The following is a 25,727-nucleotide window of genomic DNA, read 5'->3' as shown; positions in this document are numbered from 1 at the left end:
CAACATACGTTGTAGTAGAGCTATGCAGGGTGTCTTTCTAAAACTGATAATTACAACATACTAGTGACTAACAAGATTGAAAAGAAGGTTGGTGCGAGAACGCAGCCTTGCTTCACGCCATTGTTAATGAAGAAGGGTTCAGAGAACTCATTGCTGTATCTGACCCGACCTTGTTGGTTTTCGTGCAGTTGGATAACCATGTTGAGGAACTTTGGGGGCATCCGAGGCGCTCTAGCATTTGCCAAAGCCCTTTCCTGCTCACGGTGTCGAAGGCTTTGGTGAGGTCAACAAAGGTGATGTAGAGTCCTTTGTTTTGTTCTCTGCACTTTTCATGGAGCTGTCTGAGGGCAAAGACCATGTTAGTAGTTCCTCTGTTTGCGCGAAAGCCACACTGTGATTCTGGGAAAACATTTTCTGCGACACTAGGTATTATTCTCCTTCAGCATGGTGCTGAAACAAGCCATGAAAGACCTCAAGTACCGCACGGATGGCAGTCTCTTCAATCTGAGGCGCCTGCAAGCTCACACCAAGACACAAGAGAAACTTGTCCGTGAACTACTCTTTGCAGACGATGCCGCTTTAGTCGCCCATCCAGAGCCAGCTCTTCAGCGCTTGACGTCCTGTTTTGTGGAAACTGCCAAAATGTTTGGCCTGGAAGTCAGCCTGAAGAAAACTGAGGTCCTCCATCAGCCAGCTCCCCACCATGACTACCAGCCCCCCCCACATCTCCATCGGGCAAACAAAACTCAAAACGGTCAACCAGTTTACCTATCTCGGCTGCACCATTTCATCGGATGCAAGGATAGACAACGAGATAGACAACAGACTTGCCAAGGCAAATAGCGCCTTTGGAAGACTACACAAAAGAGTCTGGAAAAACAACCAACGGAAAAACCTCACAAAGATTAGCATATACAGAGCCGTTGTCATATCCACACTCCGAATCATGGGTCCTCTACCGGCATCACCTACGGCTCCTAGAACGCTTCCACCAGCATTGTCTCCGCTCCATCCTCAACATTCATTGGAGCGACTTCATCCCTAACAGCGAAGTACTCGAGATGGCAGACGCCGACAGCATCGAATCCACGCTGTTGAAGATCCAACTGCGCTGGGTGGGTCACGTCTCCAGAATGGAGGACCATCGCCTTCCCAAGATCGTATTATATGACGAGCTCTCCACTGGCCATCGATACAGAGGTGCACCAAAGAAGAGGTGCAAGGACTGCCTAAAGAAAGCTCTTGATGCCTGCCACATTGACCATCGCCAGTGGGCTGATATCGCCTCAAACCATGCATCTTGGCGCCTCACAGTTTGGCGGGCAGCAACCACCTTTGAAGAAGACCGCAGAGCGCACCTCACTGTCAAAAGGCAAAGGAGGAAAAACCCAACACCCAACCCCAACAAACCAATTTTCTCTTGCAACCGTGTCTGCCTGTCCCGCATCGGACTTGTCAGCCACAAACAAGTCTGCAACTGACGTGGACATTACCCCTCCATAAATCTTTGTCCGCGAAGCCAAGCCAAAGAAAAGAAAGTGACTAACACAAGACAACTGTTGACATGTTCATTTGTGCACTTGACCTTAAAGATTCCACATCAGTTTATTGTCACAATTTTCAAAGTTCCTTTGATTTTAATTTTTACTGAATTAACTGAGCAGAGATCTCTTGCAGCAATGTTGGACGCCTATTAAAACAAACACACAAGCAGATGCAAGCTTGAACATGTGAAGGGTATTGATTTATTTTTGGAGGATTCATGCCAATGTTAAGGTAGGAACAAAAGAAATAGGACAAGATTATGCCATCTGGCCCATTAAACCTGCTCTGCCATGAAGTACGATCCTGGCTGATCTGGCCATGGACTCAGCTCCACTTACCCACCTGCTCACCAAAACCCTTAAGACTCCTCTGTTAACCCTTAATGTCCCAGTTCTTCAAAAATCGACCTCCCGTTTCCATAGCACCCCATCCCTTGCCCCATCTACCCATATTTCACTTTTCCTCTCACTCTATATGCCTCTATTTCTCCTTTCCTTCAGCTATGAAATCACAGTCACACCCTCTCCTGATCAATTCTCAGCTTTCAATTCCTGTCCTCCTATCCACGTCCAATTGTCACCTTTTGTCTGTTGGTCTGTGCTTCTCCACTTGCCCTTACTTTCCTTCTCTCCAGCTTTTTACTCACATCTTGAAGAAGTGTTCAGTCCTAAAAGGTCAGTTATACATCTTTATCTCCAAAGGACGCAGCAAGTTTCTTCTGAATTTCTGTGTTTTTACTACACAGTGTCTATAGTCTTTCATGTTTCACCAACCGAAGAGTTTAGACCCAAATCTTGGTTATATATCTTTACCTCCTATGGATGCTACACGATCTGCTGAGTTCCTCCAGCATTTCTCTATTTTTAACTACAATCACAGCATCTGCAGGCTTTTGTGTTGTACTTAATACAGATTGGTGATCATTGTTTGGTGTGGACTTGGAAGGCCAAATGCCCTGCATCCAGGTTATGTCACCCATGACTTCATTTATTTTCCAGTTGCTTCCTTAGCTGTTGAGTGCTTTCTGTTTCATTTTATTTCTGTTGGTGCAAAAAGTCGAGTAAAAGAGTTCATTTTCGGAATTCTTTTAGCCAGTTTTCTGTACCAATGTTTTGCAGAAATATCTGGGTGAAAATTTGGTCCAGATTGACAAGGGTGGTAGTTGAGCAAACTTAAGTCCTAGAAAGCTGACGAGACTCTTTTTCATATATATTTTCTCAAAATTATGCCAACAAGTTTTGAATACTTAGGGAGGCATTTAGTTATTTTACTGTGACATGGAATCAACTAAAATTAGGCATAGAACTGCAGGCTCCACAGTGTCACATGATGCACCATCTCCATCTTCTGAACCAAAGTCCAACATTAGCAATTCCACCTATGCCATCAATAGGTTAATGTCCACATTGTGGCAGCTAAAGTTACACGACAGTCAGCAGAAAAAGAATTTCATCCTATTCAATGATATTTGAAATGAAAAGGTGACAACTCCACAACGTACCCATTTCTCTCATATCATGCATTCATGTTTTACCTTGGCATTTGCCTCCAGGTAGTTGTATAGTACATTGACTGAGATGGTGAGGTCACCAGTGTTGAAAGGATAAGATCGGTTCCAACCCTGTGGTCCGAATTTCCGTCTCTCTGCCACAACTGCATGAAAGTAGCAAAGAGCAAAGAGAATGCTCTTGAATTCATTCTCTCGTGCACACATTTCCAATGTGTCCTAGGATAAAGAGTAGAAACAGAAGGTGTGCATTATTCACAAATAATTATGCTTTTCCAAGGAGTCTTTTCTGACAGAACCCACAGAATCAGTGCAAGCTGCTTCAACAAATACATGACCACATTACTATAGACAAGAACCTTTGCTACAATTCTCTGAAAAATGCAACCTGCTATATACAGATTTTCCAAATATATTTACACTTAGTAATAATCAATCTTGTTAGATAAGAGTGAGGAATGGGTAAAAACACAATGCTGGAGAAACTCAGTAAGTCAAACAGGACTCAAGCCCGAAAACATTGCTTATGTATCTTTATCTTTGCTATATAAAGTACACTGTTTGACCTGATGAGTTTCTCCAACACTGTGTTTTTACTTCAACCACTGTGTCTGCAGACTTTCATGTTTAACTTTCAAGGAATGAATAGTTTAGCAGAATTATTCATCTACTCTTGGCTATATAGAGCATGGAACATAGAACAGCACAGAAAAAGTTCCCTTGGCCCATGGTGTCAACTTAAACTAAATCGCTTCTACTTGCACATGATTTATTCCTATAACCCCCCCCCCCCCCCACACACACACACACACACACACACACATTCCCTGCATGTTGATGTGACTATCTAAAAGCCTCCTAAATGCTATGGTTATTTCTACTTCCACCACTACTCTTGGCAGCACACCTACTATTTGAGTAAAAAAGGTACTTGTCTTTTAAACTCATCTTAAAGGGATATCCTCTGGTATTTTACCCTGGGATAAAGATTCTGACTGCCTACTATATCAATGCTTTTCATAAACTTTTAAACTTCAATCAGGTCTCCTTCATTCCAGGGAAAACCTCTCCTTGTAGATCATAGCATCAAATCTAGACACACCCTGATAAATCTCCTCTATACCCAAAGTGTATACCAAATATAAAACTTTTGACATGGAATAGAGTGTAAGAAAATACGCTCGACATGGTTGGCGTAGCGGTTAGTGCAACGCCTTTATAGTGCCAGCGATTGGGACCGAGGTTCGAATCCTGACTGATGAAAGGAGTTTGTGCTTTCTCCCCATGTCTGCGTACCAGGGGTTGTAGGTCAGTTAGGTGTAAGCTGGGTGGCATGAACTCGTGGGCTGAAATGGCCTGCTAAATTAAAAATTAAATTAAAATATCATGCAGCTTATTAAGATGTTTCTTACACAGACCAAATCTATTTCTTATTTAAAATTTGAAGAAACCTGCTGTAATACTTTTTTTTTAAATTATCCATATGGGTAATCAAGCAAATCTGCAAAGCTTCCAGCTCTTCAAACATCCCCAGGATTTAAACCTTGTTCACTGATAGTCACCAAAAACCAAGTTATCAGATTTCAATATTAAACTTCTACCTTTCAAATCTATCATAATCAGAAATAAATTAAAACTGGTGATTTTTTTATGTACTTGCTGGAATTATTAAAAATTCACTCACATTCCTTTTTTCCTGGTGCAGGCATGTGTTCAAAGAAGAAAGAATCTTGTTTATCTGATGAAGATTGATTCACATGGATGGATTGACCAATTTATCAGACACAATTGCCAAGAAAACAATGATGTAATCTGAAGGTTCACAGTGGCTGAGTTGAATGCACTTTACAATTTGAACAGAGCAAAAATATACCAAATTCAATACTCATTTGGCCAAGGGTAAACATCAGATCAGATATAATTTATTGTCATGTAATAAAACAGGAATGTTATATTACACAAAATTGCCTTTTAGTATACCATAAGGCAGTCAAAGGTTCACGAGCATTGCCCGGTGCCCCTGACAGTCAGAACAAGAAAAGCAAAGTAGAGCTCCCCCAGTGCAATGGAGCGTCCGTGGATTTGCCTCCAGTGCTCCCATAGCTGTGCAAGACTCCAGTTCTGTTCAAACTATCAGCAACCTTTGCCCAGAAATAAACCTCTGATATGATGAGGGAGCATTCAGTGCCCAGGACCCTTCAGGAGCTCTCTTTGCCCTCAGCTTCCTCTCAAATCCAGATTCTGATACCTGGCTCTTATAAGCCAATCTCCAGCAGCACGCAGCCTAGTGTGAGGCCTTTTGACCTCAAGACACGAGCAACCTGCAGCCTGTGTGGATTCCTTGCTCGCAAGACGGCAACATCTCTTTTGTCTGTGTGTATCCTTCAGCTGCAGAGCCCCTTGCTGGTCCGCCACCATGGTCACCATCCTTCGGGCTATCTCCTCTACTTCTCCTTCTCAATAAGGGGAGTTCTCACCACTATTGGCTCTCTGTTCTAGTCCGCGGGCTCTATGAAGCACTGATTCTTGAGGTCGCTGCCCAATACAGGCGCCACCATCTTCGGCCCCCAGACCCCACAGTTGCAGGATTGTAAGTAAAACACCTGTGGCTCCTTTAACAGGCTGTGTAAACCTGTAAGGAGCCACTAGCAGTAGAGTCAGGTGGTTGGACCCTGGACGGGAGCACCCTCCGCTGTCACCAGGTCCGCACCACTGGCAGCGTTGTCTTTACAGCAGCTCCGGCAGGCCTTTTCCCTTACAAGCTTGCAGTAACATCCAATGAAAATGTTTCTCTTACTCGCTTATCCAGTATCCCACATCAGAAATACACAAGTGTACGGCTCCTCACATTTGTTTCTGATTCTTCTCATTGGTCAAACATTGCCAGAAACTCAAATATTACCAGAATCCAAGTTAGGTTCAGGCTTAGAAATGTGACAATCAGGCAAGACACACCAGAAAGCAAGTAATAGTTTTTTTTTAAAAATCATCGACTCAGGGATGCTAGAGTTGAAATTTCATAGGCTAAGATTAATTGGGTCCTGAAAAACTCTAGAATAAGACTTTCCCATGAATATTACTTCCAGAATTCAAGGGAAAAAAATACCTTAATTCTTTGAAATGAAGAACTGAATGTTTAAAGTGTTGAAGCAAATGATGAATTCTTACAACAGCAAAACACTTAATGTGATGGCCCAGAGGAATGTGTGTGACCCAATGCAGTGTATTGACACGCTGGAATGAGTGCAAACAAGCACAATGTACTCAGATGGTAAAACATGTTCACACAGGCATAATGTAATAACACAGCAGTATGTTCTTGAGGCTCAAAGGACTTACACACTGGAATACGATCACGTCTGTTGAGTAGATTACTCTCCTGTGGAGGGTGGCAGGTGAGGCTGAAGCAACAGCATTACCCATTTGTATCAGCTTTGGGACATACAAAAAATAGTTCAAGCAGCACCAAACGATAAAGCTTTTGAAATTTCAAACGGGCTTTCCAACATCCTTGATTTACTTTCAATTTTCCCACAGAGGCGCAATATCAATTATTTATAATAATGTGATCAATTAAAGAACAGTCTCCATAGATAAGATCTAGAGTGATTGGGATTTGTCACTTGTCAGACGAGGACTGGGATCTGAATAATGAATCCTCACTTTGTGTGCAACATCGTTTGTGGCAATTAAAGGTGGTGCATAGAGGACATAGTTCAAAAGTTAAATTATCTCGCTTCTATTCTGATATTAATCCATTATGCGATAATTGTGACTGTTTTGAGGCTTAATTGATGCAGATGTTGTGGTCTTGTCCCATAATTGCTCTATTTGGTTTTACCCATGAAGAGGAAATATGACTGACTTCATCTCAGGAAGTAAATTTTAGCATTTACCTCCTTGATAGCTAGATGGGCAATTCTGATGAAATGGAAAGACAGTGCTCCATCTACTCATACTCAATGGTTACAGGAGGTTTATGTCCTTCCTAAGTTTCAAAAAAAAAAATCAGACAAAGATGTAAAAGTGAACTTTTATAAGACATGGGGCCCATTCATGGAGTATTTACCATCATTTAACGAATTAGGATGCTTTGATGCTCCTGAACACCGCTGTCTGGTCTCCAAATGATGTCCTTCGTTTCCTACGTATATTAGATATGCAAATTTGCCTTGTTTAGAAGGAGGGGTTTGATTAATTGGGAGGGGGTCCTTTTTAAAAAAAATCTTTTACTTCTTAATATAATGGCTTTGATTTGGGAGGTGCACACAATTTGTGCCATGTATGATCACTGTTTTATTTGGAATGCACAAATTATTTGCTCTTTCTTATATTCCAGCTTTTGCATTGGATTTATATGTGTGTAGTTTTTAAAAAATTAAACAGAATAAAGATACTTAAAAATAAATTTCGGTTTTCTTATATGAAGGAGAAGAGGATCTACAGAGTCCATGCCATGAGTTACCTGATTGAAGTTGTCCAAGGCCTTGTGCAAGTTAGCGTGCATTCCTGTCGGGGGCTCATTGGTGATTTTGATGGAGTTCTCCAAGATACCTTGAGGGATAAGGTGGCCATCAGGTGAAGGGGCGGGCTCTGCACTGATGAAGACACGGAAGTTCTCATGGCTGCCCTCACCGTGTTGCTCTATCTTCTTCTCCAAGCTACTGAGCCACTTTGCAACTAAATGGATATTCTGTGCAGGGAAACAGAGTCAGACAATATCAATTTGAGCTCAAGTTTACCTAGTTTAGACATACATACATATAGCATGGTACAGACCCTTTCGGCCCATGATCCCCTGCTGCCCAACTACACCCAATACGCCCAGTACATTTTGAACCGTGATAGGAACCCGGAACACCCAGAGTAAAACCCCGCAGACACGGGGAGAACGTACAAGCTCCTTATAGTCAGCGCGGGATTCGAACCTTGGTCCCAATTGCTGCCGCTGCAACAGCATTGCTAAACCACGCTGACCTTCCTTGAAGTAAATTACAATGAAGCAGTTTCATAGAAGTTGAGGTAATACCACACGTTCATCCAAATACTTGTCAAATATTATGACTGCTTCTGCCGAAGCAGGGTCCCGAGCAGTGGTTTCTCACCACAGATGCAAAGATATCTTCCCCAGCTTCCCACTGAGAAATTAACTGAAGCCTATGCCCCCCTAGTTGCTGACCTTTCTATTGAGGGAAATTGATCCTTCCAACACACTAAGGCCATTTTCATTTTATCCACCTCAATTAAATCTCACCCACGTTTCTCTGTTCAAAAGCAGACAACCCCTAAGTCGTAAATCTATGCTCATAACTAAAGTTCTGTAGTCCGATAAGATACCGGAAAATCCTTCCTGTAGCCTTATCTTGTCCCTTCAAATCCTCCCAGTATCTGGAACAGTATATAATTTAGTCTAATTAGTATAAACTCAACGCAGGAGAAACTAATTAGTATTTTGTACAGTTTCAGCTTGACTTCCTTTTTTCCCTGCTCTAATATTTTGATCCTTAGCTAAAGGAAGACAGCATCTCATGGGCTTTCTTAGCCAAATGTCCTGCTGCCCTTATGGATTGCAGAAGGGGCTTCTGTTCTCTTCATTTTCTTTGTATGACTATTCACTCTGTATTTGTTTTGTCCCACAATGCTTCTCTAGAATCCATTCCATTTGACACTTGCTGCATATGGCACTAAACAATATCTTCCTAACTTGCCAGCTTTCTTTCCCATTTCTAAATACACATATACAACCTCTATATTATCAAAGCCCTCAAAAATCTATGCTAACTTTATAAAATACGCTACTTCTATAGATCCTTGTTGCTTCGTGAATGAAGTTTAAATCAAGTTAACTGCTGGTTGCCTTCAAATAGCACCTTTCTAAATGATAACTTGTACCTCTGCTCGGAATTACATCCCGACACCTGCCTAGACTCAGTGACTGTAATTACTTGCTCTCGAGTTTTCCCTATTTTTAAACAATGGGGTGGTGTTATAAATGTCCTGACACAATAACCAGAGAAAATTAAAATTGTTGGTTGAAAACTCCTCATGTCTGAGACAAGAAAACATTTCATGTATACAGGTATACTCCGTTTATGAAAATTTGCTTTTACAAAGAAACCTGTCTTTGCTTTTATTAAAGGATTTGAATAGGTTTTCGCTTTTACGAAAATGGCCTTCATTAGTAGTGAATGGGCCTTCACTTTAAGCCATTTTGGCTTACGATAGGTACTCGAGATGGCAAAGGTCGACAGCATCGAGTCCACGCTGCTGAAGATCCAGCTACGCTGGATGGGTCACGTCTCCAGAATGGAGGACCATCGCCTTCCCAAGATCGTGTTATATGGCGAGCTCTCCACTGGCCACCGTGACAGAGGTGCACCAAAGAAAAGGTACAAGGACTGCCTAAAGAAATCTCTTGGTGCCTGCCACATTGACCACCGCCAGTGGGCTGATAACGCCTCAAATCGTGCATCTTGGCGCCTCACAGTTTGGCGGGCAGCAACCTCCTTTGAAGAAGACCGCAGAGCCCACCTCACTGACAAAAGGCAAAGGAGGAAAAACCCAACACCCAACCCCAACCAACCAATTTTCCCCTGCAACCGCTGCAACCGTGTCTGCCTGTCCCGCATCGGACTTGTCAGCCACAAACGAGCCTGCAGCTGACGTGGACTTTTTACCCCCTCCATAAATCTTCGTCCGCGAAGCCAAGCCAAAGATAAAGGTTTCATAGGAATGGTCGAGTTTTGTAAGTGGGGTATAGCTGTATTTGACGATAATTTTCGAATACTGTATGATAATGCTTTCACTAAGCTGAATCATTTTCTACCGAGCCTGCAGTCATGTTCTGCCTGAACTGATCTAATGAAAGCATTTATTTGCAGCACCTTTATGAAGATTTACTGCACTAGAGACCTCCATTCCTTGATCCTTCTGTGAGGTGCAAAAGGCCATTGTGGATGATTGGCCCCCAGGCCAGATGATGAGGTCTGATGCCTCCAAGACTAACACTGTCAAAGCAACATATTGCAGAGACATTTGAAAATTGTATCAGTTTGAACAGTAAAAATATATTGAAAATTAAAATAGAAATAATAAATGTAATCAAAAATACATGACGATATTCAAATTGAAGCTTAAATATAAATTTTTAAAAATATCTAAAACTTTTTAAATGAAAACCAAGCATCCCATTCAAATGAATGAAGTCATTGCTTGTCTTGCTGTGAGAAATTGAGGGTCCAGATGTGGAGGTCCATCTCTCAGCTCAGATCTGCCAGTGCACTCAGTGCTGAAACCAGCAGAGGATTGTGAGCTCACCTTACCTCCAGAATATTTCCACTTCCCCAGACATGAAAACTGAAGATGTACTGAACCTACGACAGTCTGCATGCAGCGATTCTCTAAGGCAGTTGTTTGCAAATTTTATTTGGCTAGGTTTTCCTTTGGAGTCTGCTCAAAGTTTATGGGCCCCCTTCCCTGTGAAGCAAGTTTAGTTTGTTTCCTCTCCTACTGACTACATTAAAAAATATATTATTTCAGTCTCTGAAATGTGCTGTGACCTTCGGGGCGGCCATATGGCCCCGGTTAAGAATGGGCTCCAAGGCATTGCCATCACATGGTAGTTTAATTGAACTCAATATTTCCTTTCCATGTTTACACCATCCAACATGTTGTACTTTTGTTAGTTCAGAAACCCAATAGTACTGCTTAGATGCTTCCATTAAACATGTTGTAAACATTTAATGGGTCAGCATTGCACTATTTTTTTGCACTGAATGGTCATTAAACTAGTGTAGATTCACACCAGTGGACACAGAATTTATTAATGGATGTCTGAGTTAGAATTAATTGAGCATTTCCTGTTTTCATCTTTTTAAAAATGTAAATATAGATGTTCAACATGAGCCTGCACTGCCCCAATTACACCAATTGACCATTTTGTGAACAGTGGGAGGAAAACGGAGCACCCAGAGGAAACGCATGCAGACACAGGGAGAACAACAAACTTCTTACAGATAGCGCCGGATTGGAACCCTGGTCCCAGTCGCTGGTGGTGTAACAGCTTTGAACTAACCACTGCACTAACCATTCCGGTTATCAGGGAATAGTGACAGCAAAGGAGGAGGGCATTAGGTTTGCTAACTAGCAACACCCAAGTCCCATTTCTGATTCCTTACATTTTTTTTTCTTTCCATACGCTGATGTAATTTCATCTTGATGGTCACAATGGAACTGCCTCCTTGACATCTACAAGCAATGCATTCTTGATTCCAACCACACACTGTAAAAGTTTCTCCTTATGACACTAAATCCTTTCCTCGTTATTTTGTGGTCTCTCACCAGAGGGAGCGTTCCCCCCTCATCCACTCTGTCCAGATCCCTTGTCATTTTACATTCTTATATCAAATCTACCCTCAATCTTATCTTTAAAGAAAGAAATGACAACCTTTCCAATCCACCTTTGTAGTTGTCATTCCTCACCCAAAATAACATAACATTACATCTCCTCTGATATAGTGGTAGAACACCGTTCCAATAATGATTAGAATTGAATACCTTATTTAATTTGAGTTTAGATCAGTGTTTCAAAAAGGTTTTACCTCGACACTCCTAATTTTATTTTCTGTGCCTCCATTGACACAGGCCAGGATTGTGATAGTCTTATCAATTGCTTCCTCAGCCTCCTCTGCACTTTTAATTGCACATGAATCCATACTCCAAGTCCCTTGTTCTACACCCCTTTGAGTGAAACATGAAAGTCTGCAGTCGATGAGATTGTAGTAGACTCACCGACATGCTGAAGGAACTCAACCAGTCTTTCAGTGTCCTATGAATGCTGGAAGACCGACTGAGCTCCTCCAGTATTTTGGTGTGTTTTTGCTGCACCTCTTTTAGAACAGCATCCTTCAGTTTACGTCAACTCTCCTCATTCTTCCCACGAAAATGGACCATTCCAGATTTCTCCACATTGCCACACATTTGCCTATTCCAGGAGTTTGCTGCAATTTGTCGCTCCCCTCTTTCCAGTTCACAATAAAGTATTGTGTCATTCACAAATTTAGAAATTGTGGCTCCTCCTTCCCAAATCTAGGTGATTAATATCGATTAAAAAACAGGAACAATGGCCCTAATACTGATATCTGGAGTACACCAGTATTCATCTTCTTCCAGATTGAACATCAACCTCTGTTGCCTGTTCCAGAGCCAACTTCATATCAGTGCTCCCAACGTCTCTTACTCACCACACCATTTAACTTGGATGACATGCCCGTTATGCCACACTTTATCAAAAGCTTTCTTTCCCCTCCTTTCAATCATTTTTTTTTTAATCATCCCATTTCCCTGGATTAAGATTGGGCAGACCAAAGAAGTTTCAACATCTGATTTTCAATTACATTGCCAGATTGCCAATTTAGAATTAACTCTGTGAGAGGTTTTCATTTACAAGCTAATTATAAGATACTTAACCTTGTGCTCTCCTATTCCAGAGTCTCAAACTGCGTTCATAACATATGCTAGCTGTGGAGACATTTCAGTAATTTATCTCTTACTCCAAACTATTCAGAATTTATTGTCATGAACAAGTCATGAAATTTGATGTTTTGCGGCAGTGCCATCGTGCAAACATTCATATTATAACCATCTTACATTACTAAAAAATTTTTAAAAAGTGCACGAAAAGTAAGGCAGTGTCTATGGTTGATTGATTATTTAGGAATCTGATGGCAGCGGGGAAGAAGCTGTCCTTGTGCCGCTGATTGCTCGTTTTTAGGCTCCTGTACCTTTTTCCCGATGGTAGCTGAGTGATGAGGGCATGGCCTGGAGGGTAGGGTCTTTGAGGATAGAAGCTGATTTTTTTAAGACACCGTCTCATGTAGGTTTCCTCAGTGGAGTGAAGTCTGGTGCCTGTGATGTCACAGACCGAGTTAACAACCATCTGGAGTTTATTCTTGTCCTGAGAGTTGGTGCCTCCATACCAGGCAGTGATGCAACCAGCCAGAACGCTTGCCATGTTATACCTGTAGATGTTTTCAAGAGTTTTTGGTGACATATCAAATCTCCTCTGACACCTCACACAGTATAGCCACTGGTGACCCTTCTTTGTGATTGGTTCAGCATGGAGGCTGAACCTCGGAGATGTTGACACCCAGGAATTTGAAGTTCTTGACCCTCTCCTCTACTGAGCCCTTGATGAGGACTGGGTTGTGTTCCCCTGATGTCCTTCCGAAGTCCACAATCATCTCTTTGTTTTTGCTAAGGTTGTTGTCATTACACCATTCAATGAGCTGATTTATCTCCCTCCTATTTGATGATTGGATCTGAGAGCATTTAACATGCAAGACAATAAAAGAGTATCCACAACCATAATAAATCGGCTCTTATTTTTATTTCGTTAAGCTACGGGTCACAGGGGAATTGCCAAGAATTAAAAGTTAATCTACTACATCAAGGATTGCTTTTGTGAGTTGACAGGTTGGAGGTTGCAATCTGCTGAATTGACTTTCATACAGCGAGGAAGTGAGTTTCAGTAGGCCTGAACGTAGCCTTGCTCATCATTTACTTTTCCCCATTGGCTCCCATTTTATGTGAACTCACTGTCCCCCATCAGATCTCTTATTACAAATATCCTCTGTCTCCTTTATCTCAACTTTCCTTTCAGATAAGAAGTGATCCATTTACCCTTTCAGAGAACACAACCATTGCCTAGGGTGCAGTCCTTTGTCAAGCAATCCTTGATATTGATTTGTGGCTGTAAAAGTAATTCCTCTGTGAAAAGAGCCATCTATGGTGTTAACTTCAATAGTTTCTTTGGTATTGAGGTTGTCCTTACTGAGTCTCTCAGAAATAGTTTCCATCTGAAGCTTTAACTCGTGTTGTGCATGAACAATATTGGTGTCGGAGTCAGGAGATGATTGGGTTTTGGTGATGAGACCATTTGGTCTTGTTAATGACTTCATCAGTGAAATGGAAACTACTTTGAAGCTACCAAGCTCGTCAACAGCAGCAAAGTCACCTGAAATCTCATCACTGACCTGGATAAACTTGTCACTTAACCCAAAATAACATAAACCAATGCAGACTCTATGAGGAGACTTTCTTTCTTTGGCTTGGCTTCGCGGACGAAGATTTATGGAGAGGGTAAATGTCCACGTCAGCTGCAGGCTCGATTGTGGCTGTCAAGTCCGATGCGGGACAGGCAGACACGGTTGCAGGGGAAAATTGGTTGGTTGGGGTTGGGTGTTGGGTTTTTCCTCCTTTGTCTTTTGTCAGTGAGGTGGGCTCTGCGGTCTTCTTCAAAGGAGGTTGCTACCCGCAGAACTGTGAGGCGCCAAGATGCACGGTTTGAGGCAATATCAGCCCACTGGTGGTGGTCAATGGGGCAGGCACCAAGAGATTTCTTTAGGCAGTCCTTGTGCCTCTTCTTTGATGCACCTCTGTCACGGTGGCCAGTGGAGAGCTCGCTATATAACACGATCTTGGGAAGGCGATGGTCCTCCATTCTGGAGACGTGACCCACCCAGCGCAGCTGGATCTTCAGCAGCGTGGACTCGATGCTGTCGGCCTCTGCCATCTCGAGTACTTCGATGTTAGGGATGAAGGCGCTCCAATGAATGTTGAGGATGGAGCGGAGACAACGCTGGTGGAGCCGTAGGTGATGCCGGTAGAGGACCCATGATTCAGAGCCGAACAGGAGTGTGGGTATGACAACGGCTCTGTATATGCTTATCTTTGTGAGGTTTTTCAGTTGGTTTTTTTTCCAGACTCTTTTGTGTAGTCTTCCAAAGGCGCTATTTGCCTTGGCGAGTCTGTTGTCTATCTCGTTGTCGATCCTTGCATCTGATGAAATGGTGCAGCCGAGATAGGTAAACTGGTTGACCGTTTTGAGTTTTGTGTGCCCGATGGAGATGTGGGGGGGCTGGTAGTCATGGTGGGGAGCTGGCTGATGGAGGACCTCAGTTTTCTTCAGGCTGACTTCCAGGCCAAACATTTTGGCAGTTTCCGCAAAACAGGACGTCAAGCGCTGAAGAGCTGGCTCTGAATGGGCAACTAAAGCGGCATCGTCTGCAAAGAGTAGTTCACGGACAAGTTGCTCTTGTGTCTTGGTGTGAGCTTGCAGGCGCCTCAGATTGAAGAGACTGCCATCCGTGCGGTACCGGATGTAAACAGCGTCTTCATCGTTGAGGTCTTTCATGGCTTGTTTCAGCATCACGCTGAAGAAGATTGAAAGGAGGGTTGGTGCGAGAACGCAGCCTTGCTTCACGCCATTGTTAATGGAGAAGGGTTCAGAGAGCTCATTGCTGTATCTGACCCGACCTTGTTGGTTTTCGTGCAGTTGGATAACCATGGGAAAACTAACTGGAAACAAGTGGAAGACTACTTTTGAGGAGTTGGGCTCAGAAATAAAATTTCTTGGCTTTCCATGCTTTATTAGAAGTTTTATTTCCCAAAGGAGAATTTGGAGTAGGATTACGTGACAATACAGATTGCTTCCGAAAGAGCCACTTCCGCGAGAAATCATAGCAGATGACCTAAATGTTAGTTGCAAGCGTTAGGTATAAATTGCAATATGAATGAAATGGTCAATGTAACCAAAGAACCAGGAGACTGAAATGCATGTGTCCTATCATTACCAGAATAAAACCCTGCAGAGTTAGCATTAAAGAGCAAAGGAGAAACCTTGGAAAGAATATTTTCTCCCCGACATCTGCAATGGCAGACAAGAATTTAAGTAGCTTTAAAAATAAAATGATTGGAACCAATTAAGTTGTTGAATTAAAATCACTTTTCTTGAAAAATTCCAGAGCAAAGACAGCAGTGAATCAAAGGAACAGAAGGTAAGCCATTTGGTCTGTCACAACTGAATCTGTTCAATGTAAAAGGAAATCCAACTTGTCCTATCCCCTGTTCTGATAGCTTTGCAATTATTTCTTTTCAAATAGTTATCATGCTCCCATTTGAAATGATACTTTTGAATCACATGCAAAAAAAAATGTTTAAATCCAATTTCATACATCTTCTTATCTTTGTAACTTCAATGAAATTTCACCCACCTCGGTTCTTGCCTCTGCAATCCTGTTTCTTAGACTACAAAAGACGACACTTGGAAATCCATTCCATAAATTCTTGCAGAGCCTTGAAGACTTTCCTCTGTGTTTGTTTAAGATCTTGACCACACAACCTTAATTAGCAGGGGGGTCCATTTTTCCCCATATATCAAGGACTCTATCTTAGGATGGCCTTGATTTATTTCCTATGTTTCCCAAGAGTTCTGGAAACTTCTACAAGTGTTCCGTGGTTGCATCATTCTTTGGTACGCTCGGGACAAGTTAAAAAAAAAAATTCCCCAGGATTGCTAACGTGGCCTGCGACATCATGGGCACCAGTCTTCTCTCCATCAAGGACAATGGAGCTGAGAAAAATAGAGGACTATGAAAAAGCCGAGTAATTTCTAAAGCTAGGGACATGCTTGGCACAACTTTGTGGGCCGAAAGGCCTGTATTGTGCTGTAAGGTTTCTATTCACATGAGGTGGTGTCTTAAGAAAGAAACCTCTATCCTCGAGGACCCCCACCACCCAGGCAACCGTTGGGGGAAAAAAGGTACAGAAGCTTAAAGATGAGCCCTCAACAGCACAAGGGCCGCCTCTTCCCCACTGCCATCAGATTCCTGAATGAACAATGAACCTCAGACACTGCCTCATTTGCCTTTTCCTTGCACTACTTCTATTTATTGTGTAAGATGGTTTATATAAATGTTTGCATTGTGATACTGCCACAAAAAAAATCAAATTTCATGATAATATATTGTGATTGTGATGTTAAGGGCTCCATACCAAAGCAAATCGATGAGATTTTTATTATAGAGCAATGCATATTGTTCATCTGACATTTAAGTTCATGTTTTAACCTATTAAATACTTAATGCCATGAAGGTTGGCAGGGTAGGACGATAGTTTAGTGTCATAGCATATTATTAAACCCTTCACCAACACTCAATAGATGATTGGTTCTGGGTCAATTTCTTGGAACAATTTCCAAGCTGCTTATCTATTCATAGAATTGTGTTTTTTTTTCATTTATATGTATCCGATTCATTATTTTAAGGAAAGGGACCTCACAGAACTGAATTAGATGCCTGGATGAGCAGAAAATCACCGCACAAATTATGGAACAGTGACTCAACTCAGCCCCCATTTTGAACAATATTGCAAGTATGACACCCAAGTGCAAGACAAAACGAAATATCAATTGCAGTCTTAAATAGCAATTTAACAAGAAATTCTCCTCTCAAAGCAACAGAGTAAAACACTCAGCCTCAATGACCTTCACGGTCTTAAAAAACAACAACAAATAATTAGCACGGATAATTGCGATGGGAGTTTAAGAATGGATGCAAACTCCCCCTTTTTAACAAATCGAGCTTTTACATATTCTATTGCTTCTGCTGGAAAAACAACTTTGATTAACATCCATCATCCAACTGAAAGCTTGTTCTCCGTTAATATACTATAGTGTACTGAAGGTAAGTAAGTAATATTACATGGAAGTTAAATGAACTGAGTTGACTGTGAAATAATTGAAAGGGTTTTTTCCTGATTATGTATGCAACTTTCCCATGTTGCTGTGAAGAGACCCTGGTTTGGTTTTTCTTCGATATGTAAACTTGTCCTATTTCTAGTGGCAGTGCTTGTAAAATTTCCAAGTTTGCTCTTTACAATCATTTCTGACACAGCAATGGAGAAAAAAGAGGATTCTTTACCCCACACTAAAATAATTATTTAATAGCAATTTTGATCAATAAATTAAACCACAGAGCACCATCTTTTTGTGCACTAAGTGATTCAAGTTCAATGAAAATAAAGGGAGGTAAGGGATGTTCTGTAGATTGTGTGAGCTGAGTGGGTTCTTTCCAGCTTCCTCGTGCCTCTGGTCTCATGCATGGACCCAGTAATGCAGCACCCCAAGGTGATCATTACAAGCAGAGAGGCCACTTCCACATATACTTTCGTACAGATGAGTGACTTGCTTCAAGAGGTTCCAGTCTGGTGTTGGGAAAGTAGTCCAAGTGTTTCCTTTTTTCTCCTCGCCTAACCTCCACGACCACCATCAACCCCCATTCACTAACCCACAGAGTGGCTGACACCACATCACAAGCTTGAGACCCATATCTTCTAACAGCACTCACTGATTAGGCGAATTGATACCAATCTGCACCCACCCCCATCTCAAACAATTATTAATGTACTATTAGTCTCGCCCAGTAAGGCAGCTCCCGTCCTGATGCCACTTCGTGCCCTCAGCGATAGCTGCTGAATACAGATGTCCTTGGCATGCTGTGATAGTACAGATTCTATCACCAATGTGTATATGTACAGATTGTAGTGTAGGATGACTGTGATTGGCTGAGAGTGTAGCCACACCTACTGCCAAATAAACATATCAGCATAACTTTTATTGTATTAACACAAGCTTTTAGTTAGAGGGACAGAACTGAAATCTTCTATCTCAAGAAAATAAAGAAATTTTTATAAATCTTCATAAAGATCTTTAATCCTGAGAGTGTAGCCACATCTACTGGCAGGACTTAAAGGGTTGCTCCTAGCCAGACCAGGTCATTCTGGACTGGTCAACCTACTTGTGATATGCTCCAGTCTTTTAGTTAATAAAGAGAGCATAAGAAGCTGAGTGGTGATAGAATCATGAGATGCATGGATAAAATAAATGCTCACAATTTTTTTTTTGTCCCGTGGAGACAATTCCAGAGCTAGAGGGCATATGTTTAAGGCGAGAGGGGAAAGGTTTAAGAGGGACTTGACTTTTTCCACTCAAACGGTGGTCCGTATCTGGAAGGAGCTGCCAAAGGAAACTATTCAAAAGACTTATGGACAGATATATGGTTAGAAAGAGCTTTGAAGTATTGGAGGCAAACTTGCTCAGAATTCCAACTTGGGTTGGCATGGACGAGTTGGGGTAAAGCCTGTGTTCCATGCTGGATGACTCTATTACAAACATTTTGTTTGTCGTCTTGCTGCAAATTCAGCAACACGCATTGTTCAAGAGTAAGCATGTGTGGTGCGCGTCGAAAGAACCAAAGATTTGTTGATCCAAACCAAGGCTTTCATTAACTAAAAGACTGGAGCATATCACAAGTAGGTTGACCAGTCCAGAATGACCTGGTCTGGCTAGGAGCAATCCTTTAAGTCCTGCCAGTAGGTGTGGCTACACTCTCAGGATTAAAGATATTTATGAAGATTTATAAAAATTTCTTTATTTTCTTGAGATAGAAGATTTCAGTTCTGTCCCTCTAACTAAAAGCTTGTGTTAATACAATAAAAGTTATGCTGATATGTTTATTTGGAAGTGCCTACAGCAATCAAATAGAGATAAAACATTCAGCCATGAAACAGGCTTGTGCAGTTGAAAATAACCCAAGCAATTTGAAAAACGGACAATTACTCCCAGCCAGATAACAGGCAAGTAATTGGGTAGAAAACGGCAAGTTACACCCATTTCACCACAGGAAGTATGACTAGTGAAAGAGAGGTTGTCACCAGAGTGACCTTTACCCCCGCCGCCAAGTTCACAGTGTTGTAACTTCACAAAACGAGGTGGTGCGGTGATGAGTCAAGATCAGTGAGAAAGGAATCCACAATAATCTCTGTACACGGTTCAAATACTTCAAGGAAACTGACAAGGAAATAGTGCTCTCATTTCTATCTGGGCAGTCTATAGCCCAAAGGTATGAATGCTGAATTTGCTGCTCTCTTCTTCTGAGCTACTTTTTACCTTTGCCCCCACCCCAATTTGTCCTTTTCCCCAACCATTCTCAATCCTCTCTCTCTGGTTCCATCCACTCCCATATCCCCTGGATTCTTCCCCTTGGGATCATCAGGTCTCATATGTCCTTCCTTCACAGTTCATCCAACAGCTCTTGTTATACCACCATCGCCACATTCTCTTCTCATCAGATTCCTGCACCAGCAGTCTTTCATCTCCATTTATCACCCTTCTCTACACTCTTTGACCCATCTTCCATGTGACCTTTTTTTTTTCCATCTCTCTCCCTTTGTCCAACACCTGTCAATCAATGGTCTCTGTCCATCATATTTCATTCCATCCCTGGTTCACCAATCCCAAAATGGCCCCTGTCCAACCCCTCCCACTTTGTTGTCATTATCCATTAGCTCTCTCCCCTCTGTGAAGGGTTCTGGCCTGAAATGTTGACGGTTCTTATTTATGCCACTGATGCTGTTTAACCTGGCTGAGCTCTTCCAGCAAATTGTGTGATGCTCCAGATTCCTACATTTGCAGTCTCCCGTGTGGCTCCCGAAAACAAATGCTCATCTGCCAGTCACAATTATCAACTAAACGATCCTGAGAAGGAAAAGGTAACCTGATTGTATCGGCTGGAAATTGTGCAGTTGAACTAAACCAATATTATTGATTTAAATGAGCATTAGTCATGAATAAACAATAAATAGAAAAGACAACAGCAACAAAGTTGAGGATAAACATTTCATTATCAAACATGATAATGCTAGTATTCAGAAGATATTTAAATGCATTCTATTTTCTCTCCATAACTGAACGTAAAGTATCTGGAGAACAATACAAATGACACAAGGAAGGGGCGGCACGGTTGGTGAAGCAGTTAGTGCAATGCCTCTACCGTGCCAGCGATTGGGACCAGGCCAGGGTTCAAATCCCGCGCTGTTTGTAAGGAGTTTGACCATTCTCCCCGTGTCTGCGTGTGTTTTCTCTGGGGGCTCCAATTTCCTCCCGCTGTTCAAAACGTACCAGGAGTGTAAGTTTGATGGGGTGTAAAGTGAGCAGCACGGACTCATGGGCCAAAATGGCCTGTTACCGTGCTGTATGTTTAAATTTAAAAAAAAATTAAAATGAAAATGTTTTTGAAATTATTTTGTAGGCTTGAAACCAAAGGCCCACACATGGAATTTGTTTTTATTTGTATAAAGTACCTTGGACAAAAATCAGAATAGAATAAATGGAAAAAAAAGTTCACTTCTCTAATAATGACTGAGTAGTCTCAGCATTTCTGCAGCTTTGTATGTAATGGTATACATTATTTTCTTTTCATAACACAAATGGTTTGAAAACTGGAAACTTTGCTGGATGCACAGAAATGACCAGGGTCCAGAATAGGAACTTGGTGCTGTCCACTCCAGAGCTCTTAATGTGACAGAGACCTGGTCCACCTGAAGTCCTCAATTCACTTTCCAAAAATTGTGCAGATGATTTACGATCTGTTTGGAAAATGATCAATAACTGAGAGTGTAGATGCTTCAGATTACAATATCAACCTGGTTTCACAGATTTTCTGTTAACATAATTGATTCAAGTTAAATAAAGATTGTCCTTTTTGTTTTTAGATGTTGTACAGCAGGTATCAGAATTGTATTCGAAAGAAAACAATGCACTTAATTAGATCAAGCCCAGAGAATTGGTCTTTCAAAACATACCCAAAAGTAGTGTTACATACCTGTAAAATAACCCAGTGGCCCTCTTTGGCTGCCAAGTCAAGTGCCTGCTCGGCTACTACCTCCTGGCCTTGTCCAAGTGAGACATTGTGGAAGTTTCCATTATCAAATGTAAAACCCAGCTTTTTGCCTGCAGTTGAAAAACAAATAATGAGATCAGAGAACTTCCTCCTTTGTTGCTATGATCGAGTTCTCTCATACTGAAATGATGAATCAGCAAGTGTATTGTGCTTCGACATTTATATGCAAAAATCACATGCAAAATAATGAAATATATTTTATTACATTTTGAGATGTTATCAACTTTTATCCCTGACTTTCTATACACTTTCCATGAGTTCAATCACAAATTGATAAAACTCAGTTTTGTAGAAATTGAATGCTCATTTCCTTTACTTCCTCCAAGTAAATCAGAAACACATCAAGAAGTCAATATTTATGTACTTAACTGAATGAACTTTCTGACATTCTCTCAATTTAATAATGGATTCTGTGCTTTAAATAGTATGCTGACTGTGTTTTCTGAAGGAAAAATACAGAATGATAGCTCCTCAATTAGACCAACTGTGCAGCTGACATCTGCTTCTAAAACATACTGTGAGCAACCAAAATATGTTCAAAATCTTGAAGTGGATTTAAATCAGAGTACTTTCAATCAGTCCCAAATCATCGCCACTCCAGGAAATGCCACACTTGTCCCTTCATCTCTTCCCTTTCCACCATCCAGTGAGTCTAACAGTGAAGCTCGCAGTTCCTCCAATCCAGGTATGGCATTCATTCCGTGTACAAAGTGAGGGCTCCTCAATGCTGGAGGAACCAAAGAATACAGATTGGTTGATCATTTTGCAGAGGCCTGCTTTCAGAGATTCCCAATGCCTGCGATTTATTTCACCATCTATTTCCACCCTGAACTTCCTTACTGTGGCGACCTGAAGACTTACAATAAAGCAGCCCAACATGAGCCAAGGTACAGCGCGTCTTCTCTCAGCTGGGCGCATCAAGTCTTCTGGGTAATTCACTCTTTCCTTTTGACTGCACTAGAATTAGCCATTTCTGCCGACCATCATTTTGGCTCAGTTTTTCTTTTTCTATTTACATCATCTGTTTCGCTGGGGCACGTCCACAATCTTGCAATTAGGAAGCAATGCCAATGTAAAAAAAAAATTGCCCGATCCTTAGTGGTACACCTACTGCTAATTTAAGTCATCTGGTCTCATCCTATCAGCGAGATTCCTTTTCTTGAACCCATCCCTCCATGACCTTGCGGGTATCTGAAAATTGACATATTTTCTCTCTCTGCAGTTCAGATGAAGTGATCACACCTGAAACATTAATTGATTATGCCTAACCTGCTGGGTACCTTGACATTTTCACTTTCGTAAGAAAGGTGGAGGACTGAGCTCCACAACAGCCAGGACTGCTGTCACCTTACTTGCACTGTTTCAAGAGAACATAATGTGATATTTATTGATGATTGACCACAAGCTGGAAAGTAGGCACATTATGTTCAGTTTATACTATCATTAACTCCTGACCTTGTAAATTCTATTGCAAAATAATACAGTCAAACCCATTATGCAAAATTCAAGCAACTGGCAGCCTCAAGCAACCAGCAAAATAATCACTGAAAATAAATAGGTAAAAAATGCTTATGTTTAAAATTGGTAAGCCTTGTCGTTCATTTGCCCATCATGCAACATGTAGTATCAAGCAACTGGAAAATTCACTTATCCAGCATCTACCAATCCCTATAGTGCCGGGTACCAGGGGTTTCACTGTGCTTAATTTTTTTTTACAGTAATATAAATTTTTTTTTTCAGTTTAGCTTCATGTTAGTTCAATCTCTTGAGGAACTGGCAGCAAATAAACAGGAAATATTACCATGTCTTTCTACGTCCTTGAGTGGATCGACACCAGGAGAAAGGATGAAAAACATCGGTATGGCTGGTCCAGATTCGTCAAACGATGATGCAAAATCCAGTGGCCTCCCCACAACATATTTGCTGCCCAATTTTTCTTCCACAAAATCACTGAGGAGATGAGCACAGGTTTTTTTTTAAAACACCACAACAGGCACCTTCTTTGATGTTAGGTGACAATCAAAAATTAATTCAGTTCTGGAAATCATTCACTAAAACTGTTGATCCATGAGCGTGGAGGAAACCTACATTCAAAACCCATTTCATTTGTGTACAAAAGTACTGTGTACTTTGACATGAAGGAACGGTGCTGAATGATAGAAAGTGCTACCTTTCCTGGTTTTTGAGGGCTGCCCTTTATGGATAACGATTACAATAAGGAGCAAGAATTGCATGAAGAGGATGCACCAGTACTGACCGAAGGGAAGTCTAGGTACGTTCTCTTGACTTCTCATCCGATTATTGTTTTAAAATTGGAAGTTCACTATCATTTCACAATTATAACGTGCAGATGCAATGAAAGTCTTACTTCCTGCAGCTTCCCAGTAACATGAAACACACCAAGGATAATTTTAGAACAGTACATTTCAGATTTATTGTCAGAGAATGCTCATGACATCACATACAACCCTGAGATTCTCTTTTTTCCTGCAGGTAAAGCAGGATTATAACTTATAAACCTGATGCAACGTGCACACGCAAACAAATAAAGAAATGTAAGTAAACTGACTGCAATACAGAGAGAAATAAAAATCACTAAAGTCAGTGTCCTTGACTAAGTTTCTTCTTGAGGACTCTGATGGTAGAAGAGTAGCAGCTGTTCCTGATCTGGTGCCATGAGTTTTGTGGCACCTATTCCTCTTTCCTAATGGTAGCCATGAGAACAGACCGTGTGCTGGGTGATAGGCGTCCTTGACGATGACGGCTGCTCTCCCAACAGCAGTGTTCCCTGTACACGTTCTTGATGGTGGGGAGGGTTTTCCCTGTGATGCCCTGGGCTATTGCCCACTACCTTTTGCAGGGCTTCTTGCTCAGGGATATTGGTGACCCTGTACCAGACTCTGATGTTGCCGATCAGCACTCTTTCCACTGCACATTTGCCGGGGGTTCTGATGCCATACCAGGAATTAGAGGAATGACGTGTTTTCTTCATGATGTTGGGTCCGAGATTGTGACTCCCAAGAACTTACATTTGCTCACCTTCTCCACCTCTGATGCCCCAATAATCACTGGATCATATATCTCTAGTTTTTCCTTCTTGAAGTTGAACAATCAGCTCCTTGGCTTTGGTAACATTGATTGCAAAGTTGTTACACCATTTAGCCAATTTTTCAATCTCCCTCATCCACAATGAGCAAAAAAAGATAATGAATATAAAAGGAAGTAAACGAATACACATTCACAGTTACCCAGTAATGCAAAATACATGCGGAGTCAGCAGTGTAGTCCAGTATTTGCAGGAGTTGGAGTAATGTTATGTAATCACCATGTATTCCATGAAGCATGCACAATTGTGTCTGTCAGTCAGTAAAGAGGCCCTGAACAATCATTTTGTGTCAGTCATCACTGTGCCATAGATTGAGGTTGAGGGGATGAGGGGAGGGGAGGATTTTAATTCAATTGCTGGTCACGAAAACAGTAGCACTGAGTAAATTAGTGGTCCAAAAAGTAGATAAGCTCGCTCGTCTTGAATGAATGCATACCAGGATTCTACCAAAAGAAATGGCAGTAGTTATAGCAGATGCATTTGTGATCAAATCTGCAGGTCGTGGCAGATTGGAAGACATCAAATGTAGCTCTACTGCACTTAAAAGAAAGGTAACAAAAGGCAGGTAACTACAGGCAGGTTAGCTTAATAACCATAATTGGGAGAATGTTGAAAATTCTCAATGAGGAAGAAATAGCAAGATGTTTAGATAGAATTTTTTTTCTCATGAGGCAGATGCAGCGTGTTTTGAGGAAGGTCAGGTAACATTTTAACAACTTATTGGAGTTCTTTGAGGATATAAAAATGCAGTAGATCAGTGGTTCTCAACCTTTTTCTTTCCACTCACCTATCACTTTAAGTAATCCCTATGCCATAAATGCTCTGTGATGTGTCAGGTGGTAGGTGAGTGGGAAGGGAAGTTGAGAATCACTGCTCTAGACCCAATTGTTACTGAAATATTTTGCTTGAGAAAAATTGTCATTGGTCCATTTCCTTTGGAGTTATGAAACCATGCACATAATGAGTCAATTAGGTACGATTAAAACAGTGG

General features: G+C 41.5%; 1 protein-coding gene across 8 annotated transcripts in view; it reads right to left on the bottom strand.

Annotated features, from left to right (window-relative positions):
* Positions 1 to 25,727, bottom strand: part of dnah9 (dynein, axonemal, heavy chain 9) — a 380,785-nt gene that overhangs the window by 66,168 nt on the left and 288,890 nt on the right. For 6 of the 8 annotated variants that reach the window (XR_011354703.1, XR_011354704.1, XR_011354705.1 and 3 more), the window contains 4 exons: positions 23,432 to 23,580; positions 21,553 to 21,680; positions 7,518 to 7,745; positions 3,080 to 3,271 (listed from right to left, as the gene is read on the bottom strand). Coding sequence is in view for 3 of the 8 variants with exons in the window: in XM_069929513.1 (XP_069785614.1) it covers positions 3,080 to 3,271; positions 7,518 to 7,745; positions 21,553 to 21,680; positions 23,432 to 23,580 (697 nt within the window). In the remaining 5 variants the exon portion in view is untranslated. Of the gene's footprint in view, positions 1 to 3,079; positions 3,272 to 6,273; positions 6,485 to 7,517; positions 7,746 to 21,552; positions 21,681 to 23,431; positions 23,581 to 25,727 lie in introns of those variants that run through there. The other 2 variants (XM_069929514.1, XM_069929515.1) reach the window with 2 other exon arrangements.

The sequence above is a fragment of the Narcine bancroftii genome, chromosome 3, assembly GCF_036971445.1.
Source record: "Narcine bancroftii isolate sNarBan1 chromosome 3, sNarBan1.hap1, whole genome shotgun sequence".
Classification (NCBI taxonomy): domain Eukaryota; kingdom Metazoa; phylum Chordata; class Chondrichthyes; order Torpediniformes; family Narcinidae; genus Narcine; species Narcine bancroftii.
The sequence above is the reverse complement of the archived record's forward strand: the minus strand, read 5'-3'. Positions and strand labels throughout refer to the sequence as shown.